This window comes from Passer montanus, unplaced genomic scaffold (genome assembly GCF_014805655.1).
Source record: "Passer montanus isolate IOZ18808 unplaced genomic scaffold, ASM1480565v1 scaffold10, whole genome shotgun sequence".
In the NCBI taxonomy this organism is placed as follows: Eukaryota; Metazoa; Chordata; class Aves; order Passeriformes; family Passeridae; genus Passer; species Passer montanus.
This window is the reverse complement of record NW_024356505.1, coordinates 5,739,681-5,759,833: the sequence shown is the minus strand read 5'-3', so window position 1 is coordinate 5,759,833 and position 20,153 is coordinate 5,739,681. Positions and strand designations below refer to the sequence as shown.

The window sequence follows — 20,153 nt, the reverse complement described above, 5'->3', positions numbered from 1 at the left end:
GTCAAGGCTGGCAAGTCTCCACGATAATGTTTTCTTTCTCTCTCACTATTTTTTTTTTCTTCTCCCCTTGTCTGTCGTCCAAACAAAAGTTTAAAAAAACCCAAACCCTCATAACAATGCAAACTATTTAAGCATGACAAATTCAAAGAGGTTTTTTATTAAAAAAAAATGGAGGGGGGGGGGAAGTCAATGATATTTTGGATTTAATTTTATAGTATAGTTTTATGTGGCACATGAAAGAGAGAAATTTGTATTGAAACAATTGAGACCCACTTTCCCAGTTCCTGGCTCTTTCCTGGAAGATGATTAAAAGCAGACTTTTTTTTCCAGACGAGACATAAAAATTAAATGATCTACAGTATATAGTTATTTTTTCAAATGTTTGGAGGCTTATAAATAACTTCTACAATGAAATGCACACATACAAGCAGCAGAGAATCTGGTTCTAATTACTTGTACTTTAGTTGAACTTTGGCGTTTCCTTTGACTTTCTGCCTAATGTATGTGAGCTGAGTGCCTTGCACTCCTGCAGTGAATTCACAAAAAAAAAAAAAAAGAAAAGAAAAGGCAAAAAATCCAGACTCTTGTTGGTGCCAACAAAAATGAGGGTTAACAGAATGTTTTGACCAAATGCAACACTTTGCTATTCACCCTAATTAGCTGAAATTGCGGCTTCCCACCAGGGACCCTGAGCTCAGTATTCAAAATTCCCTTGAGGCTATCCAGGAAATGCCATTTGCTTTACAACTTCTTATTCTTTTAAAACTCAACTGTCCAAAGTGTGCATTAACATGCAAGCGTAATAATCTAAGCTTCTAGGAGAACATGAAGCATTTTGCAGTGCCTGCCTGCTTCTTGTTGGTCTCAAAATAAAATACCTTCTCCATCTGTCAACACGGTTTAGCTGGCAGTAAATTAGCTCTCAGAAAGCACGCTGTGCTTTTAAAGATCTTATCTGCTACTTTATCTAACCTTTAGAAAAATTTCAGACATCTTAGGAATTGTGAAGTGACCGATTGTTTGAGAGTCCCTGTGTGCTTAAGCTGCATTCAGGTGTTGGGTGACAGCACCAGGCTCTGTTGTCTCAGGTGAGTAGGGCTCCTGAAGTGTCACATCCCATAGGACAAGAAAGCAGGGCATGGAAAGAAGTTGCATTTTTTTTTATTCTCTTTTTTTCCCCCTTGAATTCTTCCTAAAGTTGTAGGACTGCTTTAAAAATGCTTCTTCTGGAAAAGTCAACTGTCCACCCCCCATCCTTTCTTTCATTCCTTTCTGCTTGTGTAGACATGCATAGAAGAAGGCAGCTTCTGCTGTCATGCATTCGTTAGCTATCAACGTGTTGCAAAAATAACACTTTATACCTGCTGAGCATGGGTTGCTACAGATGCCTGCTCAGGACGTCTGCCCAGGCACTGCATACTTTTTTCAAATAAAGAATTACAAAAGCTAAATCAAAGAAAGAATTGTAAGTCAGAAACTGGAATAAGAGTCAAGCATGGCTTGAACCCAGGTTCAAGGTTCTCCAGAAAGCTGCACACCTTGCCTGTAATCAAAAGTAAATGTGCCCAAACTGGGTTTTATTACACAAAAACACACCAACAAGACCCCCCCAATAAAAAAAAGAACAAAAAAAAAAAAAAAAAAAAAAAAAAAAAAAAAAAACCAAACATACCAACCAAAAAAACAAATTCTCTAGACAGTTGTTCAGCTAATGCAAGTATTATTTTTAGTAGATTAGGTCCTTTTAGTGGCTCATGTATATGGGTGTTTTAGGGAGGCTCTTCTGATTTCCATTGGCTCCTTCCTTATCGTATACCTTTTCAAATAGTCCTCAAAAATATTCTCTAGCAGTACCTTCAACACTTCACTTGCTGACTGTGTTGTGTATTTATGAACTGAGTTGGTTGCATAATCTCTACTGGATATCAGAAGCTCCTGTTGTTTCTACAGTGCTTGACTGGTGTACAATACTGTTTGTGGGTGGAACACTACTATTGGATGATGGTGCTTGTTTAGGATGAATTGATGAATAAACAGAAGTGTATCAGTATTATTCCTGAAGGGCTGCTTTCCCCATACTGAAATCACAGAAGGATTGCACGAGAGCAGTTGTTTTATTGAATGACAGAATCTTGTTTTCCCATGGGGAGCCTAAAAACTGCCTTTTAGGTGGACCCGGAGAGTTGAATGAGCTAATACAAAACACATTGTCTGCTGGTATTGGAGTTTTAAAGCTAAAATTTTATCATTCCATAGACTCATTGGAAGCCACCATAATTCATGTACGAGCATGAAATGTGGCAAGGAATGTTTGGGGCTTCTCAAGGGCATTTGATGAATCTAACTTTAATTTAGAAGTACTAATAGATTATTGATTCAAGCAGGGTGGCTGTGCAGAGATCAATAACAGAGCACTCTCTATCTCTCTTAAATACCAAAAATTACTGTTGAAAAGAAATTATCATTCTCATATAAGTTTTTATTAGGAAAAAGCTTCATTAAAATTTTCTTGGTACAGTAGGAACACATAGATGCTTGCCAAGTTCAGTTTATTTAATGCTGAAAAAGATGACTGTAGTTCTGGACATTGTCTCAATGCCACAATTTATGGAGCCATGTTATTTTACTTATTTTAGTTTTCTGTTTTTTCACAGCCTCCTTATCGTTAGATATATAAATAAATTGCAAAGGTATTTCCTTGTTTAGATCAGAGCCTTTAATACTTTACTCTAGAATTTATTTTCTTCTCAAGAAGTGTCTGTCCTTGAAATTGATACTAGCTTAACCCAAGGAAAAAAGGCAGAAAGGGGCCCTTCTCTCATGAGTAATCAGAGGTTGCCTCATGTGCTGTGATGCCCTCTGTGAATTCGGCAACACATGGGTTGACAATGAATCATGAGTTTAATACAAATGTATCATCATTGTAATCTGAAAAATATCATGTACAGTAAATCTTGTCTAAGATTTTTCCATTGAGTAATATTCTTTAGGGCCTGCTGTTAGTACTCTGGAGATTTAGCTCTGCTGATAGTGCCTAATATTTCTGGCTAGATCTGAGTTCACAGATCCTGTCATTCCTGTATATCTGTTGAAAAGTTAGAGGGATTTATCTGAGAAGCAGCAGACGGCAAGGTGAAACATGAAAATGTATTGCACATCCACAATAAACGTGAGGAATGATGACAGCATATCACAGAAAACTAATGCAGATGTTTTGGAAAGATGTAGTTCACATGTCTTATCTTGCATCGTAGAGCTTTCACGTCCTTTCCCTGAGAGGGGTTACTGGCTTTTCAACAGGCTCAAAACAAATGACCATCTAGAAATATTAAGGCAATAAAGGGATGTGGGGGTCATAATATATAAGTAGCTTTTTCTCAGCGAGGTTTCCTGATATACAGGTGTTAAGGTAGGTAAGGAAGTATTGCTGGGTTGTGCTAGTTTTACAGATAAAAAAAAAGAAAGGACAACTTGTTTAGGTAATTTTCACTTCAGTTCTCACACTCTTGGCATATATGTTCTGCTATCCTGTTAAGTCAGAATTGCATGCTGACCTAGAAAAAGGCAAGATATTAAAAAACTCTTCCGATATTAGGTACCAATCACACTCTTTGCTAGAGTAAAGTTTCCCTTTAAAGGCTGATATCCAGCCTGCACATGTGGATACTATGCAATTCAATAGGCTAAAACCAGAGCATGAGCTCAAAGTTGTCCTTTTTGGGAGCCTGGTAAAATTCATGTCCTACATCTAAATTATTGGGTACTTTAAAATACAGTTTTGAGGCTGTAGGATGTAGTCCTGTCATTATTTGCCTTGCTTAGCTCCCTTTAAATTTTACTAGGAAAGACAAATTAATGTTTATAATGGAAAGAACAATATGGGCCGGTTTGATACTTGCAATATGGTTATATACAGTAATTTGTTCAAAATTATTATGAATAATTTTTTTTTTTCTTTTGTAGCAGTTGAAACTCAGAGCACCAGTTCTGAGGAACTTGTTCCGAGCCCTCCTTCACCACTTCCACCCCCTCGTGTTTACAAGCCCTGTTTTGTTTGTCAAGACAAGTCATCCGGATATCACTATGGTGTCAGTGCTTGTGAGGGATGTAAGGTGAGTGCCATCATCTCCCTTTCCTTTTATAGGGCTGCATTTCATCTTAGGAGAAGAATAAAGCAACCCAGTTTGGTGTGACTTGATTGTCTTCAAAGACAGCTGTAACTTTCTTGCATGAATTAATTCTGATTCATGACTAAAGACAAGTAAATTACCATCATTCTTGGAATTAATTCCCTTCGTACTTCTGCCAAATATGTCTTTCAGGGACTTCCTTAACTATTGGCTCACATGAGAATGTGGTCATAGATGTAGACATGATCAAAGAATAAATGGAAAACATTTTGAGACTCTTCATTGTACATCTGTAGGTCAGATATTCCCTGAGATCTCAAATGGCCCTTGGCTGCTCTTGGCCTTTTCCTGTGTACTTCTACCTCTCTGTACTCAGGGGGTGGAATTTAGGAAGAGGATCTGATCATATGGAAATTCTTGGTGTAGTCTCTAGCTTTGTAACTAATCTCAAATCAGTTTGGGAATTTGAGGATTAGCAGGTTTGTATTTGCAAAATTTAATCTGTCAGACTTCACTGCTGGTACATCTGCCACCTGTCTTCCACTGCTGTGATTGTCAGAGTATGAACTGATAGCTGTCCATAGGATGCAGTAAGAAAGCACGCCACTCAAAAGTAGAGAATACCTGAAGAAAAGACACCCAACAGAGAAGAAATGTTAGCTACACCTTGTTTGTGTGGAGGTGTGCACACAATTATTGGAGGTGTGCACACAGTGTGCATTTCCATGCATGCAAAGAAGAAGGTAGAGTGAAAAATGGAAAGAATGATATCATAGGGCAGATGCTCTCACACATAAATTTGTTAACATACCCTAGTGCAATGATCTTTCTTAACAGTTAAAGAAAAGACCTATGATTTTCATCCTTTAGCTTAAAATAGATGTGTAGTGTTTAGTACAGTACTAATGCATGCTGAAAATGTGACAGGTGCTATAGCCATATAAATAAAGTTCTTAGAATAAATTAACAAAAAGCATTTTGCTGGTTTATTTTTGTGAAATGATATATTTTTCAGATAGCATGTAGTTAGCCATTTTTACTTTATCCTTTGAACCTTCAGCTTCTTTCGTGCTAGTGGCCTTTTGTGCTTACATAAGATATCATAGTCCTGGGTTTGTGTCATTAGACTAAATACTAAAGGACTGAAATCTGATTTCCCCCCCTATTTTCTAACTGTAGAGACTGAATTAGTGAAAGTAACTTCTTAAGCTCACCTCAGTTTAGAACCTCTTTCTGGTAGTGAGGTTTTTCTTGGATGTCCTGTCTGTATTTTTTTCTTTTAGATACCACAAAACTATCAAAATTTAACTGCTTGTTAAAAATAACTATGGAAAGAATATGCTGTAGCTGATTTCCTTAAGTAGGAAATCTCATCATACTCAGATGCTAGCATGCAAATGCTGGTAGTGTAACTTGCTCACCCACATTACCTCTAAGCACAGACATAATTGCAGACCATGGCAGAAAGGTCACATGTCCCTAAGAGTTCATTCTTTTTGAAAAACATGCAAAAATACACTGTAGGACTTTCACTGGTCTACTGCAAAGCATTTTCATAAATAATTAAAGCAAGATCTCACTTGTCAAAATACATGAGGAATTCCATCTTGTAATGTGTTAGCCATTACTCAACGAGAACAGAAATACTATCTTTACTTATTTGCTGATTTGCAAGATGGGGTAATTCGGCACTTAACGATAGCTGATGTTAAAAGAAGAAGAAAAAAGATTAGTTACAGAAAGCCTGTCAGTCTATGAGAAAATAACAAGATTCCAAAGTAGTAACTTGGCTGCTTGAGACTGGTAATATTTGCGTTTGTTGATGTTAGCTCTGCAGCAGGTTGGATTAAGGTTTTATGGAATCTCTTCCATGGACTGAACCAATTCCTTAGCAAATGCTAGAAAATGGCAAGAACATGGTGTGGCTGCTGAATCAGCCATGGGTCCCTTTGGTGGACAGTCAGGTGCTACATTTGCTGTTGAAAGTTGTCTGAGCTGGATGTCAGCAGAGAATGGACAGCAGACTGTAACACCAGACACCACCTCGGAAACCTGTGTTGCCAGTTTCCACTCTTTCTCTAAAGAATGTTATCCTTTTCTCTTGAGCCCTTTTTGACTGCTGGGTTTACTTTTCTTTTTCTTCATCTTTACACTTGCTTTCATACTGTCATCAGCTATTGGTCCTGTACCTCAAGAAAACTACCACCTTGAACTTCTGATGTGTGTCCATACAGGCTTCTGCCTGTTCTCAAGTCTGCTTTCCCCCTCTATTCTTTCTCAATATCAGTTCTTCATGCACCTCTTTTCTTTGTAGCCTTCTTCATACCAAAACCATCCAGTTGCTTTGCAAATTTCACTAAGCACTGAGAACTGAACACTGCTGCTTGAGGAAGCCTTCCATCCTGTGGATCTCTGCCTTTCAGCTGATAAACTTAAGTTTATTAGAGACCCTCTGTTTTACTGAAGGCTTCTGCTTGGTATGGAGCTTCATGCAGCTTCATGCTGATTCTCTGGTTAATCAAGAGAGCAATAATAAAAAGGAAGAATTCATATAACAGCCTTTTATGTAGTTGGGAAACTCAAATTCATTACCCCTTTACCTTGAAGGCACATTTCCATGCAATTTCAAAGAGCTGTTTTCGTCGAGATTTGTCACTGAAGCTGACCAGCATATTCAGAAGCTGTTGGGATGGGGAGAGGCAATCTCATTCCATAAGAAGCTAGACTAAAATATCAACCAATCCCTTTCTTTCTCTTTTCATCTGACTGTGTTGCAATTTTCTCCTTTTTCACTTCTATTTTTCCTTCTTCTTTCTTCATTGAATTTGCAATCTCCATTCTGTGATGTTATATATTAAATTCACTCATTTTTTCTCCTGCATTTGCACCTTCCTCTGTTCTGAAGTCCTTTTCTCAAGTATTTTTCTTTTTTCCATTGTGACTCATTTACCTTTCACTTTGAACTCCTGGCAGTTTTGTTTCCCAAGGGAAGCACAAATGGAAAACTCTGCTCACATCATATTTACCTAACTAGGACCCTGATCTTTTGTTTCTCTGTGCTGGCTTTCCACTGGTTTTCTTCTACTTTTCTCTCTGTTTCCTTCTCTTTTGCTTTTCTCCTTTGAGTTCCAGTGAAGCTGCTGCCACAGTGATCATTATTATTAGTCATCATCTAATACAAGGAACAATTTTCTGTCCTCCAGGTTTTGGGTTGATGGCTGCCTTTGATTCATCAGGCTTTCTTTTTCCTGTTGTTCAGGGCTCTTTCCTTGCTGACTTTCCAATATCTCCTTAAATGGCTCTTTATTGACTTCCTGATGCCATTCCCCAAGGTTCATTTCTTTGGCTTTCTATTTAGAAAAGCATGGTTTACTGACCTCTTTTTGTGGTAGACCAATGGGGGATGTCATGGCAATATTCTGCTTATAACAGGTGTATTTTTAATTGAGACCCTTCCAGCCAGGAGCCCTTGGAGAGCTGTGAATGGTGACTATGACCTTGTGATGTTCAATTTGGGAAACACTGTGCTGTAAATTTTATCTTCCCTCAGCTGCCACCAACCCTTGGATAATTTCCAAAGTACTCCTCTCTCTGACTTCTCCCCTCCCATCTTTCCCTGGCCTGTCATCTTGCTCACCTCTCTGCTACCTTGGACACAGAGTTCATGAAGACAGAACTTTCCACCCTCTCTTTTGTGTCACCACCAACTATAATGTCAGTTCTTTCAGACATCCTGCCATGATGACATCATTTCTGATCTGCAGCATTCTATTTTACCCTATCTGTTGTCATTTTTCCTCCACAATTGAAGAATCTGGCTTCAGATGCCTTGTCAAACCATTGGGTTTGATACAATCACATGGGATTGGTGCCTTCTCCTGTCCTTCCTTCCTCTTTTTCCACTCACTGTCATCCTTGGTTCTTATTTTTCCAGGTACCTCAGAACAACCTCCTCACCTCCTTTGCTAAATACTTTAGTGACCTTGCTGTCTTATTCATTACTGGAGTCTTTAGTAGTATGCTCTAGTGTGAAGGCTGTTCTGTGGCTTTGTGTTGATATACTAATCATTTAAGGTTTTTAGAGGCTGGAGTATTTCATAAAAGGCGCTTGTGAACCACAGTGAGAATTTAAAAGTGGTTAAAAAAAAAACAAACCTCAAAACCCTGCTTCTATGTTTTTAATGGGTTTTACACAAAACACAGAAGTGTGTGTGCCTCATACTGGTGATTGGCTTTCTATACGTATTTGAGTTTCAAAATCAAACTGATCTTTACAGTGTACTTCTATTTTGTAAGAAAAATAGACATTCCATCTTTTTATGTGTAAAACAGTACATTGACAATATTCAGCTTATTTACAACTTTTCCATTTTGTAAACTGCATGACATCTCAGAGGTGGGTTTTGGAATCTACTTATGTTGTTTCATGACCTCAGTTACAGACTTCTGAGATCTTTCTTTTTTCTCCCCCCCGTCTCTGGGTGTTGCTAGACAGCACGCAAACAAATTCCATTGAAAATGAGCAATTTGGATTTATGCAGCTGGTGCAAGTGGTTATAGGGCTGACTGTCACCAAATGCTCAGCTCTTTGGTCCTGACTTCAGTCGTTGCTGTAGCTGGGTTTGCAGAAAGGGGAACTGAGAGTAGTGGGCTGGATTCCCCACACAATGCCATCATTGTGTGGGTGAGGAGGAGAAGCTGGTGTTCTGGCAGCTTCAGCTGTCTCTGAAAGCCTTGTCTCTTGTTCTGGGCATTTAAAAGACGGCATTCCTCTGCTGACAGTCCTGCCCGGATTACTGGCTTGAATTCGGTGGGCAGCAAAGATGCCTAGAGCACTTTCATAGGAGAAGACAGCACAGCATGTAAGAGGGTAGGTTTACGGTCCAGCAGTTTTGTCTGAATGATGAAGATGCCTCTCTGCCTGTTATTGATGCTAACAGACAAAAATGTAGATAAATCTGCTTCAATACTGAGTGATCCCAAGTTGGCTTTTATTGTAAAATAAGGATAGCTTTCCTTCCATCAGCGTTTTCATATAGAATCACATCTAATGTAGGATCATTAAATTAAAATGGTAGCCACATTTAATACATTTTCAAGGGTCTTCAGCTCTGAAAATATGTTTGTTTGACATATTCCTGACTCAAATATATATTTTTATTATGGAAAAGACTTGAAGCAGTATGAAAAAAATAGGCTTTGATATAAACCTTGACATTCAGGTCTGTAATTTTGTAGGACTGACTCCCCAAAAAAGGCAAAATACACACAGGGGGAAAAAAAATAGAGAAAATGAAAACGTTTTTGCAACAAACAAATTTGTTGTTAAGCTTAAGATGTTAAGTTTAGGAGAAAAGCTGTCATTTTGTTACAGTTTTCAGTTAATCACTTACAGATGCAGTACGAGGCAGTCCCACCACTCAACTTGAGGCCCTAATTTACTTGCCTGACTTTGAAGGCTGGGCTTTCTGCAGTCTATTAAGAGAGAGGGAAGATCTTCTGATTGCTGATTCAAAGCATCTAAACCAGATCTGCTCTGGGTCACCCTCTAGAAAAGCCTGTCCCCACGAGCCTTTGGGTTAGGTGCCCAAGCACAACTGTGTTAATGTTCTCTGATATGATGTTCCCTATGATTATGTCACTCTGGACGCTGAGGGGCTTGGGGTTTCCCTGTTGCAGGCCATGAATCCCTGATCAGCATTGGTACAACAACTGGCTTACAAAATGCTACACAGGGAGAGATAGAGAGGGAGGAACCGTCTTTCATTTTATTTGTTTGTTTGAAATTTGATGGCAAGAATGTTATTTCCAGCCTAAATGATGTCGTGATTCTATCATATTATGCTTTGGTCTGTGTGAAATGTTGCTGAGAGAACCTAAAATATTTTATGGATTGTCATAAAAAAGTTCCCTTTATGGAACAGTGTCCTTTGGGACAGATGCCTTTTCCTTTTAATAATGTCTCTTACATCATGTGAGAAGAGATTTGCATTTTCTTAGGCAGTTCTGGGATTGTGGAGGGATCTTAAGCAGCAGTTCTTTTTGATAACACCACTCTTGCACATGTTAGCTTCTAGCTATAATATAATTATGTTTAAGCTATATTTATGCGTCTTTACGGGGAACTAAGGATCCAGACATAGAATTTTCTCAGCTATTTAGCGGTAAAAAATAAAAGCACACTTCATAAAGCTAGCTAACTAACATTCCATGTATTTAGTTGGTTTTGTTTTCTTGGCATGTTTTAATCACCTGCAACTGAAACAGAAAGTAAGAAAAGTGAACTTGAAAATATGTGCACGGTATGATTTGTATCGGGGAAAGAAGTAGCATTGTTTGCAGCAGTGCAGTGGGAAAAGCTTCTGTTGGTTCAAAGAAAAATACAGATCAGCTTGAACGATCAAGCTGCATTCGTCTCCATTTAGGCTGTATTAGCAACAGTGCCAGCAGTAGAGATGCATGCTGTCATCCATGCACAGCTATGAAAAATTCCTCAAATCACACAAAATTGCTCCTAGTTTCAGTTAAATCAACAATACTTTTTAGAAAGTGAAAAATGTATTTCGAAATACCTTTCTGCATACTATTAATATAATCTGATCTTAAACTGTAAGCACTTTGTAGCATAGCAACATTCCAAGCCATTCATTTGCAGAAAGCAGTGCCATATGCAGAAAGACACTAAATGAGTTGCAACTGCTTTAAATGTAGTACTGAAAACCTGGAAATTTTGTTCATTTTGTGCTATCAGAGGAGACCTAATTGTTTCAATGCCATCTTTGAAATTTTAGCTTTTCAAAGAAACCCAGGAAGGTCAGGTGCCCCGTGAAAAAGGTGGTATCTGTTTCAGTAAGTTCTTAAATTTTGTTTGTTTGTAAGGTAAAACTTTTGGCAGATCCTGAGTCTGTTGTAAAAATTTTAAGATGGGAAGCCTGTATTAGTTGGAAGCACTCTGAGAGCAAGCAAACATGATGAAATAGGTGGGATCAGGAACAAAAAATTTTTTTCACCTGGTTTATTAAAATCTCTGTCTGGGTTGTGTGAATGCCATAAATTAAGAAATAAATTACTTGCTCACCAAATCAGGTAGCAAAAACATAAATTATGCTGTGTGCCAAACATGCTTTCCAGTTCTTTGGGCCCAAGTTTTGGGTTGTAGCTCAGCTGCTCCCCTCTGCTGGGCTTCTGGAGCAGAGATGGACAAAGAGCAGCAGTGTCTCCATGAGGGTACAGCACCTACATCCACAGCTAATCTTCCTCTTACCCTGCCCCTTGTCATAAACTAGGGATTCATCTTAAACTGTGAGAATTGTTGTTTTTAGTAATTACTGTAATTTTTTCTGGGAACCATTTTGATGCTATAAAAGCACAGAGATTACCCCAAATTGACTTTCTAACTGTGCTAACCCCGCTGCTTCACTTATTTGTGAGCATAAGGGCTAATGTCCTGTGGAAACAGGAACTGGAAAGCACTCTCTTATTTTCCATGAACTGTCACATAACAATGTATAATTGTTTGGTTTAAATCTTGCACTCCATTCTCTTGTAAAATTCCTGATAACATCAGCGAAGGCTTTCTGAAAAAAGAACAGCAATGTTTGACTCTTGGTCTCTGGTGTGTTGGTGGCCAGCCACATTTTGGGGCACAGCTTTGCCATGCAGGGTACCTGGAAGGTTTCTGGTAGCAAGTGGTGTTCCTCCTTGCAGGCAGTCATCTGCTGTGCACAGTTTGGGTACAACTGCCCCATTTCAGAGGCCAATAGAAGTTATCTAAGGTAGATGTGGACTTTCCCATTTTATGCCAGCAAGCCATAGTGCCCATGACTGTTTGCAAGAGCATTTCCTAATATAAATGTAGCCTTCATGCCTGCTGACCTTGCATATCTTTTCAGTCTTTGGCTACTAACTAGTCCATAACAATTATGATTTTTTTGTCGTTGTTGTTATTAATAAACTAAAATTGTTGAGTCTTACTCTTTTGGCAGTGTCTATGCCTTTTCCTGTCTGGGAATATACAATGTAAAAAGAAGAAATTTCAAATTTATATGCATATATGCATATTGTTGCTGGAGTTGAACCATGATTTCTGTCACCACAGTGGATGGTAAAGAGTCCTTGTAGATGTAGTTGTCACATTTCCATCCGGCTTTCACCTGCCCATAGCTGATGTGGCTTATTAGCAAATGGCTGAGAGAGCTCGGGCTCACACTGGATCAGTAATCTGTGTGTGGTCTACAACACCTTCAGCAGAATTAAGTAAATTATATCCACGTGTAAAAGTGCTGTCTATGCAAATCACACCATGAGGTAGGACCAGAGATGCCAGAAGCAGGTGGGCTGCAATTCAGGCTAGCACACTTGCCTGCTGAGAAATCCCCTGGTTTGCATGCAGGGAATGTGAAGTGCGTTTTTGTTTTCCTGTCACTAGGTTCTAATGGGTTTTACTTTTTCAATTTTCTTCACTAGAAAGAGGGAAAAACCTTTTATTTTGTTCTCATCTTGTCAATCAATTTCATACCTCTCTGTTAGTTTAAGGACCACATGTGGCCTTTAATTATAGTTGTAGAGTACAGGCTGTTCTGTGCACACTCCACAAATTGTACAAGTGTAGGAAAAAATGCAGCTTTCCACCATATTTAACACAATATTTTGTAATATGATCTTTAAAAGTATTGTTTGCAGATGTAATCCAGCAAATAAGAAAATAGGGATATCAGAGCAAACATCTCATAAATAAAATACTGTGAGATTTTCTGATAACAGTACTAGCCTATTTTTTTATACTATGCCATATTTATGCAATTACAGATGGATAAAATTACAATGAACTAGATTTCATTTTCTAAGTTTGGAACTTTAAGAAAATCTGGTTAAGGAGAAGCTGATAGAGAATGATATACAATTGATTTGTTGAATGTAGATTTAGGATGGCTTGCTGCACCCCATAAGAAAGTGCATTGTTTTTCCTGTTGGAAAAAAGAACAGGATAGCTTGCCAAGAGTAGTTCTGGCTGAGTGTGCTTTTGGTGCTGGTTGAGATGGTTGAGGTCACTGCTGTTCTTGCTTTAGGCATCTTTTCAAACTGTAGTTTGATTTTTTTCTTAGCAAGTACTTAAAGACTTTCTGACTGGCACATCTTAGAGAATTAAATCCAAAAGTAAGCGGTTTCATAATGGTAGAAAATGAAATAAATTATTATTTGATTCAGTTCACACTTATTTATTAAATAAATATTCAGGTATTCTTTGTTTGCTACAATTTTGGAATTTAATTTGAATTATACACCTGTCTATATTTTCTGGTTATTGTGAACCATCACCCAGCGTGTAAATGGTCAGCTTCCCAATTTTCAGAAATACTTTGGCCTTGGAAAGTAGCCTTCCATTGCCAACTGCACTCGCTGACTGACCTGATAATGGAAACAGAAGTTCTTTCTAATCCCGAATGAAGTGTTCCTTTGAGAAAATTTCCTAGAGTGGTATTTGCTTTAGATCCTTCTGGAAATGGAGTGCAATTGAATTTGCACCATGGATCCTAGTGCTGGTCTTCAGATTTGTGGAGCTGGTCTTTGTCTGTGCTGTAGCAGAAAAGACAACTGGATGTAATTTTCTAAGATTCAGTGTTTCCAATGAAGTCAGCTTTAGAGATTCTTTATCCAATTTGTTTATTATATACATTCTTCTTTTTCTTCACCCTGTAAAATAAAACAAATGCCTTACTAAAAAAAGTCTTTTACTTTTCAGTACCCATTCAAAAGAGCAGAAAATGACAAAAGTGAGATTACAGCCTATCTTTCTTTCTTTGCATCTAGATTGTACTGTAGTCTTGAGATATGGGTGCCTTGCCTCCTGAGAATAATGTAAATTATATATATGTTGTATCCTTCTTCCTTATTGTTCTTATTAACTGTCCACGGGCTTGGAGCCCTGTGCACCTGTGATAAATATATATGCAGATTCATTCTTATTATTTCACAGGAACTTCCCATATACAGGGGACACCTCTAGGTGTGATACCTTACATCTCAGTACTCCTGTTATGAAAAATTGTAGTTTAAAGAATTCATGTAGTGTTAAAATCATGTGGTTAGTAGTTACTTGTAGTGTTAAAGAAGTCATGCATCCAATTCTGTAATTGGTGCTTTTGGTATGCTGGCATGGAAATTGTTAAAGTGGTGTGCTGCTGCAGCTGGTTTGCCAAATATTCAGAGTCCCTGCTCATAAATTGTTCTTCCTTTTGATAATAAGCAGGAGCTCCCACAATTTCCACAGCTCAACTCAGGAGACAGCTGAGAAGAAGAAAAACATTTTTGTATATAAAGTCCCTTATGATTTCATGTGGCCATGCTTAAAATTTCTCATTTAATATCTTTCAGTGGGAAAAGTTACTATGCAATAAAAACTGGATCATAATACAGTATTTTAGAGGGGGAAAGTATATTGTTTCTGGATCCCCTGTCTAGAATAATGGGTGCATAAATTATAAGGTGAGACACGGTTACAAGTAGTGCCAAAAATGTAGATTTGGTTGGCTGTAAATGTAATCAGTGATTTCATTCCAGCTATTCAGCTGCCGGAGGGGAGAGCCAGCAGCCCCCAGCCAGTGCACGTGAGCAGGGTCTGCCATTGCCTGGTGTCAGGCAAACTGATCAAATGCTTATGAAGCAAGTTTGTTCTCATTTCAGAGTCTCTTTAAAAGCGACAATTTAATGGGACCCATTACTGTCAGCTGTGGCCAGTTCCCCATCCCTCCTCCCAGGCACTTAACAGGGAAAGCAGATTTATAGCTGTGGTGTAACCACTCCAGTGGGCTACTGTTCACTCCTCCTGCAAGTCCTCGCTGGCTGCTCTCCAGATGAATCTTCCAAACAGGAGAGAGGTCTTCCCTGTCTCTGGAGTGCTTGCCTTGCTTGGAGCCCTGTGCACCTGTGATAAATATATATGCAAATTATTAGGCCCTCATTTCAGTGTGTGCCGTGATCCTGACATGCTTTCTGATGGTCCAAAAGAGTGACAGTTCTTCAGATTTAACGATATTTAAGCAGAGCATGTAAGAGAGAAAGCTCTGCAACCCATCTTTTTTTTTTTTTTTTCTTCTTTTTTTTTTTTTTGTCCAGGAGATCAAGGCATTTCAGAGATGCTGCTGCAAATGATCTTGCCCAGTCCATGTTTGTCGATACTAATGCACATTGGTTGTTACATGTACAGACATAAAAGTGAAAACTACATATTTTCATTTTAAGGCAAGAAAAGGGAGTGTTAGGTGAACAGAAGAAATTAAGCACAGCATCCAGGAACTAACTAAAAAGACCTTTCATCTCACCCTAAATCCATGTGATTTTCGTAAACTAAAAGAATGATGGTCTTGTGATTATATGAGCTCTGAGCTTGAATCTGGCCATTGATTGAAGTCTGGCAGGGGAGGGAGAAAACAGGAAAACATCTTGCTAAGATTTTCCTGTGTTAGATTAATCAGCTCCAGTTCATTCACTCATCTCTGAAAGGTCATGTTTTCTCATCATCAAAGTTGTCCAGTCTGAGACTCTCCCTTGCTTCCCTACAGCTTGGCTGAATAGATCCACTGGGCAAGGCAGATGCAGCACTGCATTTGTCCTGCGATGCTTTTTCAGAATCTCACTGTGATTTGAGTTGGGTTTGGAACAAGGTGCATCTCTCTGATTAGTGTTACCCTAAAATTCTTCATTGCTTGTAGGAACTAGTCAGTTGATACCTCTGTCTCTGTTTCTGCGCTGGCACAGACTGCATTTCATCCACCTTTCTCAGCCTGCTTTCCCATGTTGTCCAGACTGTTTTGACCATGGGTGCTCTGTATGGAAACTGGGCAGGGGGATATGGCCACTATCTCACACTTAAAAATGGTGGGTTTTCCAAGCTGGTCCAGCTCCAACTCATCCCTCTGCTGTCGCCTTTGGTAATGAGTTTCAGCTGCAGTGTGGAAAGGTAATTTTCCTTGACTACTGCCAGTACTAGAGAGCCAGACTTGCATATTTCTGGGTGTTTACTTGAACTCTGTTTTCTAGTCTCCAGGCATCCAAGTTTCACTAAACTCTAGGCTTTAGAGGATTTTAGGGCATAGTTCTATATTAGCAGAGTTTCTTTGTTGCTGAACACAGGGGAAGGAGAGTGCAGCATAAAGTAGTAAGTAGAAGATATTACTTGCCAGATTTCAAGAGATCTGGTACAACATATTTGTTTGGATGTCAACTGTCAAAACTAAGAGCAAGAAGATATTATGGGGAGATAGTGAACGTGTTTTGATGAGTCATTCAGATAGATGCCTGAAAACTGTACCAGGAAGCATAATGCTCAAGACATCTGGTTTATTTTGGCATATTTATGTCCATGTTATACTCAGATAAAAATCTGAGTACTCAGATGAAAATCTGAGTATTTTAAAGTTGCTTTCTGCATTGTTTTCATATGTCACTTCATCCCTCCTCAGAAACTTCTTTGCTGCAGATCGGGCATGTTTTAAAACTCCTCCCAGGTCAGACAAAGAGAATAGAAACATGCTGGGTGTTGAAGGTAAGCAGGGGCCATGCTGTGGCATGGCCAAAACCAGCTCTTTGCCAGCACCCACCCAGTCAGCCAGGCTCAGGCTGGGCTGCTGCACTGGCTCCGGGTCAGCTGGGGCGAGAGCTGGGAACAGCTGGCTGTGCACACAAACTGTGCAGATCTCTGCTAGCGTGAGGGGAATTGCGCCTCAGCCAGCTTGCAGGCATACATAAATATTTGTGGCATAGTTTGCATTATTATTTCAGCTGAGCTCTAAACATTCAGTGGCTGATAGCAGGAAAGAAACTAGTGCTGCTATAAATTTCAGATGGTGCAGAAGTGCAGGGATTTTTGTATCGGCTGACAATTAAATAAAGTCCCTGTGCTTCTTTTGATAAATAACTCTGCTGCCAAATATGTGCGGGAACTCTGCAAGCCTTTGTAGGGAGGGCTGGGAGGGGAAATGGAGGAGGACACAAAGCCTGCCTGTGCAGGGAATTTCCTTGGAGCACACACACACACCTTCTATCTCCCGTGTAGGGTTGTGTTTGAGCTTGCCCTTTCCTCTTCATGTTTCCATCTCTGCCAAGCAGCTAAATGGAGAGGTTAATTTGAGAGACTGCTACAAGTAATTGCAGCATGGTAATTGCATAGCTAACATGAGTCTTTTCCTTGTCCTGCCTGCTGCAGGAATCTGCATGTCACTGCAGGGACATAGCTTGGTGGAGATTTTTTGTTTGTCTTTACTAGGAGGTCCTTTACTTTGTTAGAGTAGCTGTTGTTTAATGTCTTTCTATTGTAGCTCTGTGCAAAAAAAAAAACCACCCAAAGCAAAAAACAAAACAAAAAAAAAAAAACAAAACCAAAAACCCAACCCAAAAAACAACCTATGTGTGTCCTAGTAAAATTATGACACTGTCCACGGAAGATGGTCCTCCCATTCCAGCCATCCAGTGGATAAAAACGAAGACACAAATTATGATTATAAACCAAAATCAGTTGTACAATTGAGGAATAACAATTTGAAAAGTCTTCTGTGATACCATGCTTCCATGCAGGAGGGCAGCTACATAAATGGTTTGGAAAAGTGTCATTCTTTACGAAGAAATACTGCACTTAATTAATTCTTGCTCCTGGGAGGTCAACCTGGGGCACTCATTATTGTCTTAATTGGTGGTATAAATCCTGAGGCACTGGAGGGGAAGAGAGGAAAAAAAACGATGAGCAGTTAGCAACATACAGCCTTTTGGATAAGTGCTAGCCAGTTGTACAACCATCCTAGTGACATTTTATGGTTTTATTGGGTTATAGGTCTGATCCTTCACAAATTAGGTTAAAGGGAATTGATTTGCATAAACAAAAATATAAAACAACAGCAAAATGCAATAATTCATTCCTGAGCTCTCCATTAAACTGTGTGAAATAACTCAGAAAAGCACTTCTTTGATCTCCTGTTATTTGTATTAAATTATATTCATTACTCTTCCCATCTGGAGTTTCATAGCAGGCCAAAAATCATCCTACAGACACGACTGGAAGGAAGTTAACTGTAACTTTTTAATTATATACATTCCATCTCCTTTTTTTTCTTAATTTGAAAAAAGCAGATGGAAGCACATACCAGCGCCTTCCTCTCCATTTAAATCACTGAAGTGGAGAAGCAGAAAATCTCAGCCCTTCTTTCCCCTCACATATTGTTTCAAGGTGATGACTGTTCTGTCTGGAGACTTTGACATGTTTGCTAAAAAGGTCAGGAGTTCAGTGAAAATCGAAATTGTGGAAAAATACGTGCGTAGTCCTAGGGATGCCGTGGTGCCCTCGCTGGAAGAATCTGGTTGTTGAAGATTTGCACTTGATGGAATACATCTCCCCTGTTTTGTTGGTAGCTGCCTCTCTGCCAGCTGGCCAGCAGACGTGTTTCAAACTCTCCAGAAAAAAAAAAAGTAGTCAATATTTTGGTGGTTTATAGAATGTTTTTTTACATTAAACCAAGGTTTGTAGAATCAGAATTTGTTTTGGCAAGGGACACAATAAAAAATGGTGGTTTTTTCCAGCCTCACCAGGGGCTAATGGCTAATTTGCATTACTAGCTCCATGAACAGTTTTCTTCAAGCTCTGTCATTAGAATTTTAATTTTTTTTGTCCTGTGAAGCCCATAAGACCTTTTTCACCTTAGAAACTATTAGGATTTATCAAATGTGGCCTGCTCTGTCTTTGCTGGGGATTTTTTTTGTAGTTGCAGACAAGTATCCCCACTCTGGTATCTTAGAGAGGAGTGACATGTTCCTCATCTGTTCATCCATGTCCTTTTGGCCCTTTTCTATTTTTAAGAAGTTAGAAAACCCTGAGATATTTCAAACTTTTCCATTTGTGTAACAACAATGAAAATATAATAGACCTTTTTTTCCCCATAGTGGATTGCTCTTATGTCTATGGGTCTGTATTTCCATATGCAAGATATGGGATAACAGCTGCTTATTTTTATTGAATTTTGAGTTCTGTCAATTAAAAAGAATGAAATTCACTGCCACACTGGTTTCAAGAGCACATTTAGGTTTCTTTGGCCATAGAATCTTAGGGCTGATCTTCATCTGCAGAACGAATGGCTAGACGAGCAGAAGTGTGGATGACAAGCTGGAAATACCAGCAATGACAGACAAAGCCAGAGCCCTTCCCAGGGCAGGCTGGTGCTGAGTTCCTCCACCACTGGCTGGCTGGCATTTCTAGGTGCTCTCCACCAGCTATTGAAATTTGTTTTTGCAAAGACCTTCCTGTTCTGCCTTGACATACATCATCAGCACAATTTCCTTACTTTCTGGCAGTGAGCCTTCCTTTACTTATTGTTGTAGCTGCTTCCATTTTGTGCCAGCAGTGGTTTCCAGCCACAATGTCAGACAATTAATTTGTTTATTCTGCAAGCCATGACTTCCAAAGTGTGATAGACAGTGCAGACATCCTGGAAAAGTGCTGTGCAACTGGGAATAAGTTCATTTGAGCTTCCTTTTAGATAGCTGCTTTGGTAGCTTTCATTACTTGTGGGGTCTCCTGTTCTGGCTGCAGCCATTTTGCAGTGTGTTTTGTCTGTATGGTATCACTGAACAGCATGGGTTGTAGATCTTTTGTAAGCCTTTCTGTGCAACTCCAGTTGCAGGTTTGCATTTTACCTAGGCCTCCCAGAGTAAATATTCCTGGTTAACAACTAAAAATTGCATGTCTTTGCCCCAGATTGACTGTTGAGCCTACCAGGATTTGGTGAGGCAGGAGTTTTTTGTTCCCTGACTGTGCCATTAGTTGTTAAAAACACTGCAAACTACATTTAGTTCATGCGTGTACGTGGGCAATTCCCTGGTCACAGAACAAAGCAATTTTGTGCAGATCCCATCACTGAGAAATGCCTTAAATCTCTGTTGATGCTCCAGAGAGAGCAGGAATGGGAGCTTTGCCTTCTCTAAATATACTTTACAGGGTTAGCAAGGATAGAGGGTAACTTAAATGATTAAAATAGAGAG

At 39.2% G+C, this 20,153-nt stretch overlaps 1 protein-coding gene across 9 annotated transcripts in view; it reads left to right on the top strand.

The window, feature by feature from the left end:
* RARB (retinoic acid receptor beta) overlaps nucleotides 1–20,153 on the top strand; it is a 323,420-nt gene that overhangs the window by 253,239 nt on the left and 50,028 nt on the right. For 8 of the 9 annotated variants that reach the window (XM_039705235.1, XM_039705215.1, XM_039705224.1 and 5 more), the window contains one exon: nucleotides 3,964–4,112. In XM_039705235.1, coding sequence (XP_039561169.1) covers nucleotides 3,964–4,112 — 149 coding nt within the window. The remainder of the gene's footprint in view (nucleotides 1–3,963; nucleotides 4,113–20,153) is intronic. The other variant, XM_039705274.1, reaches the window with a different exon arrangement.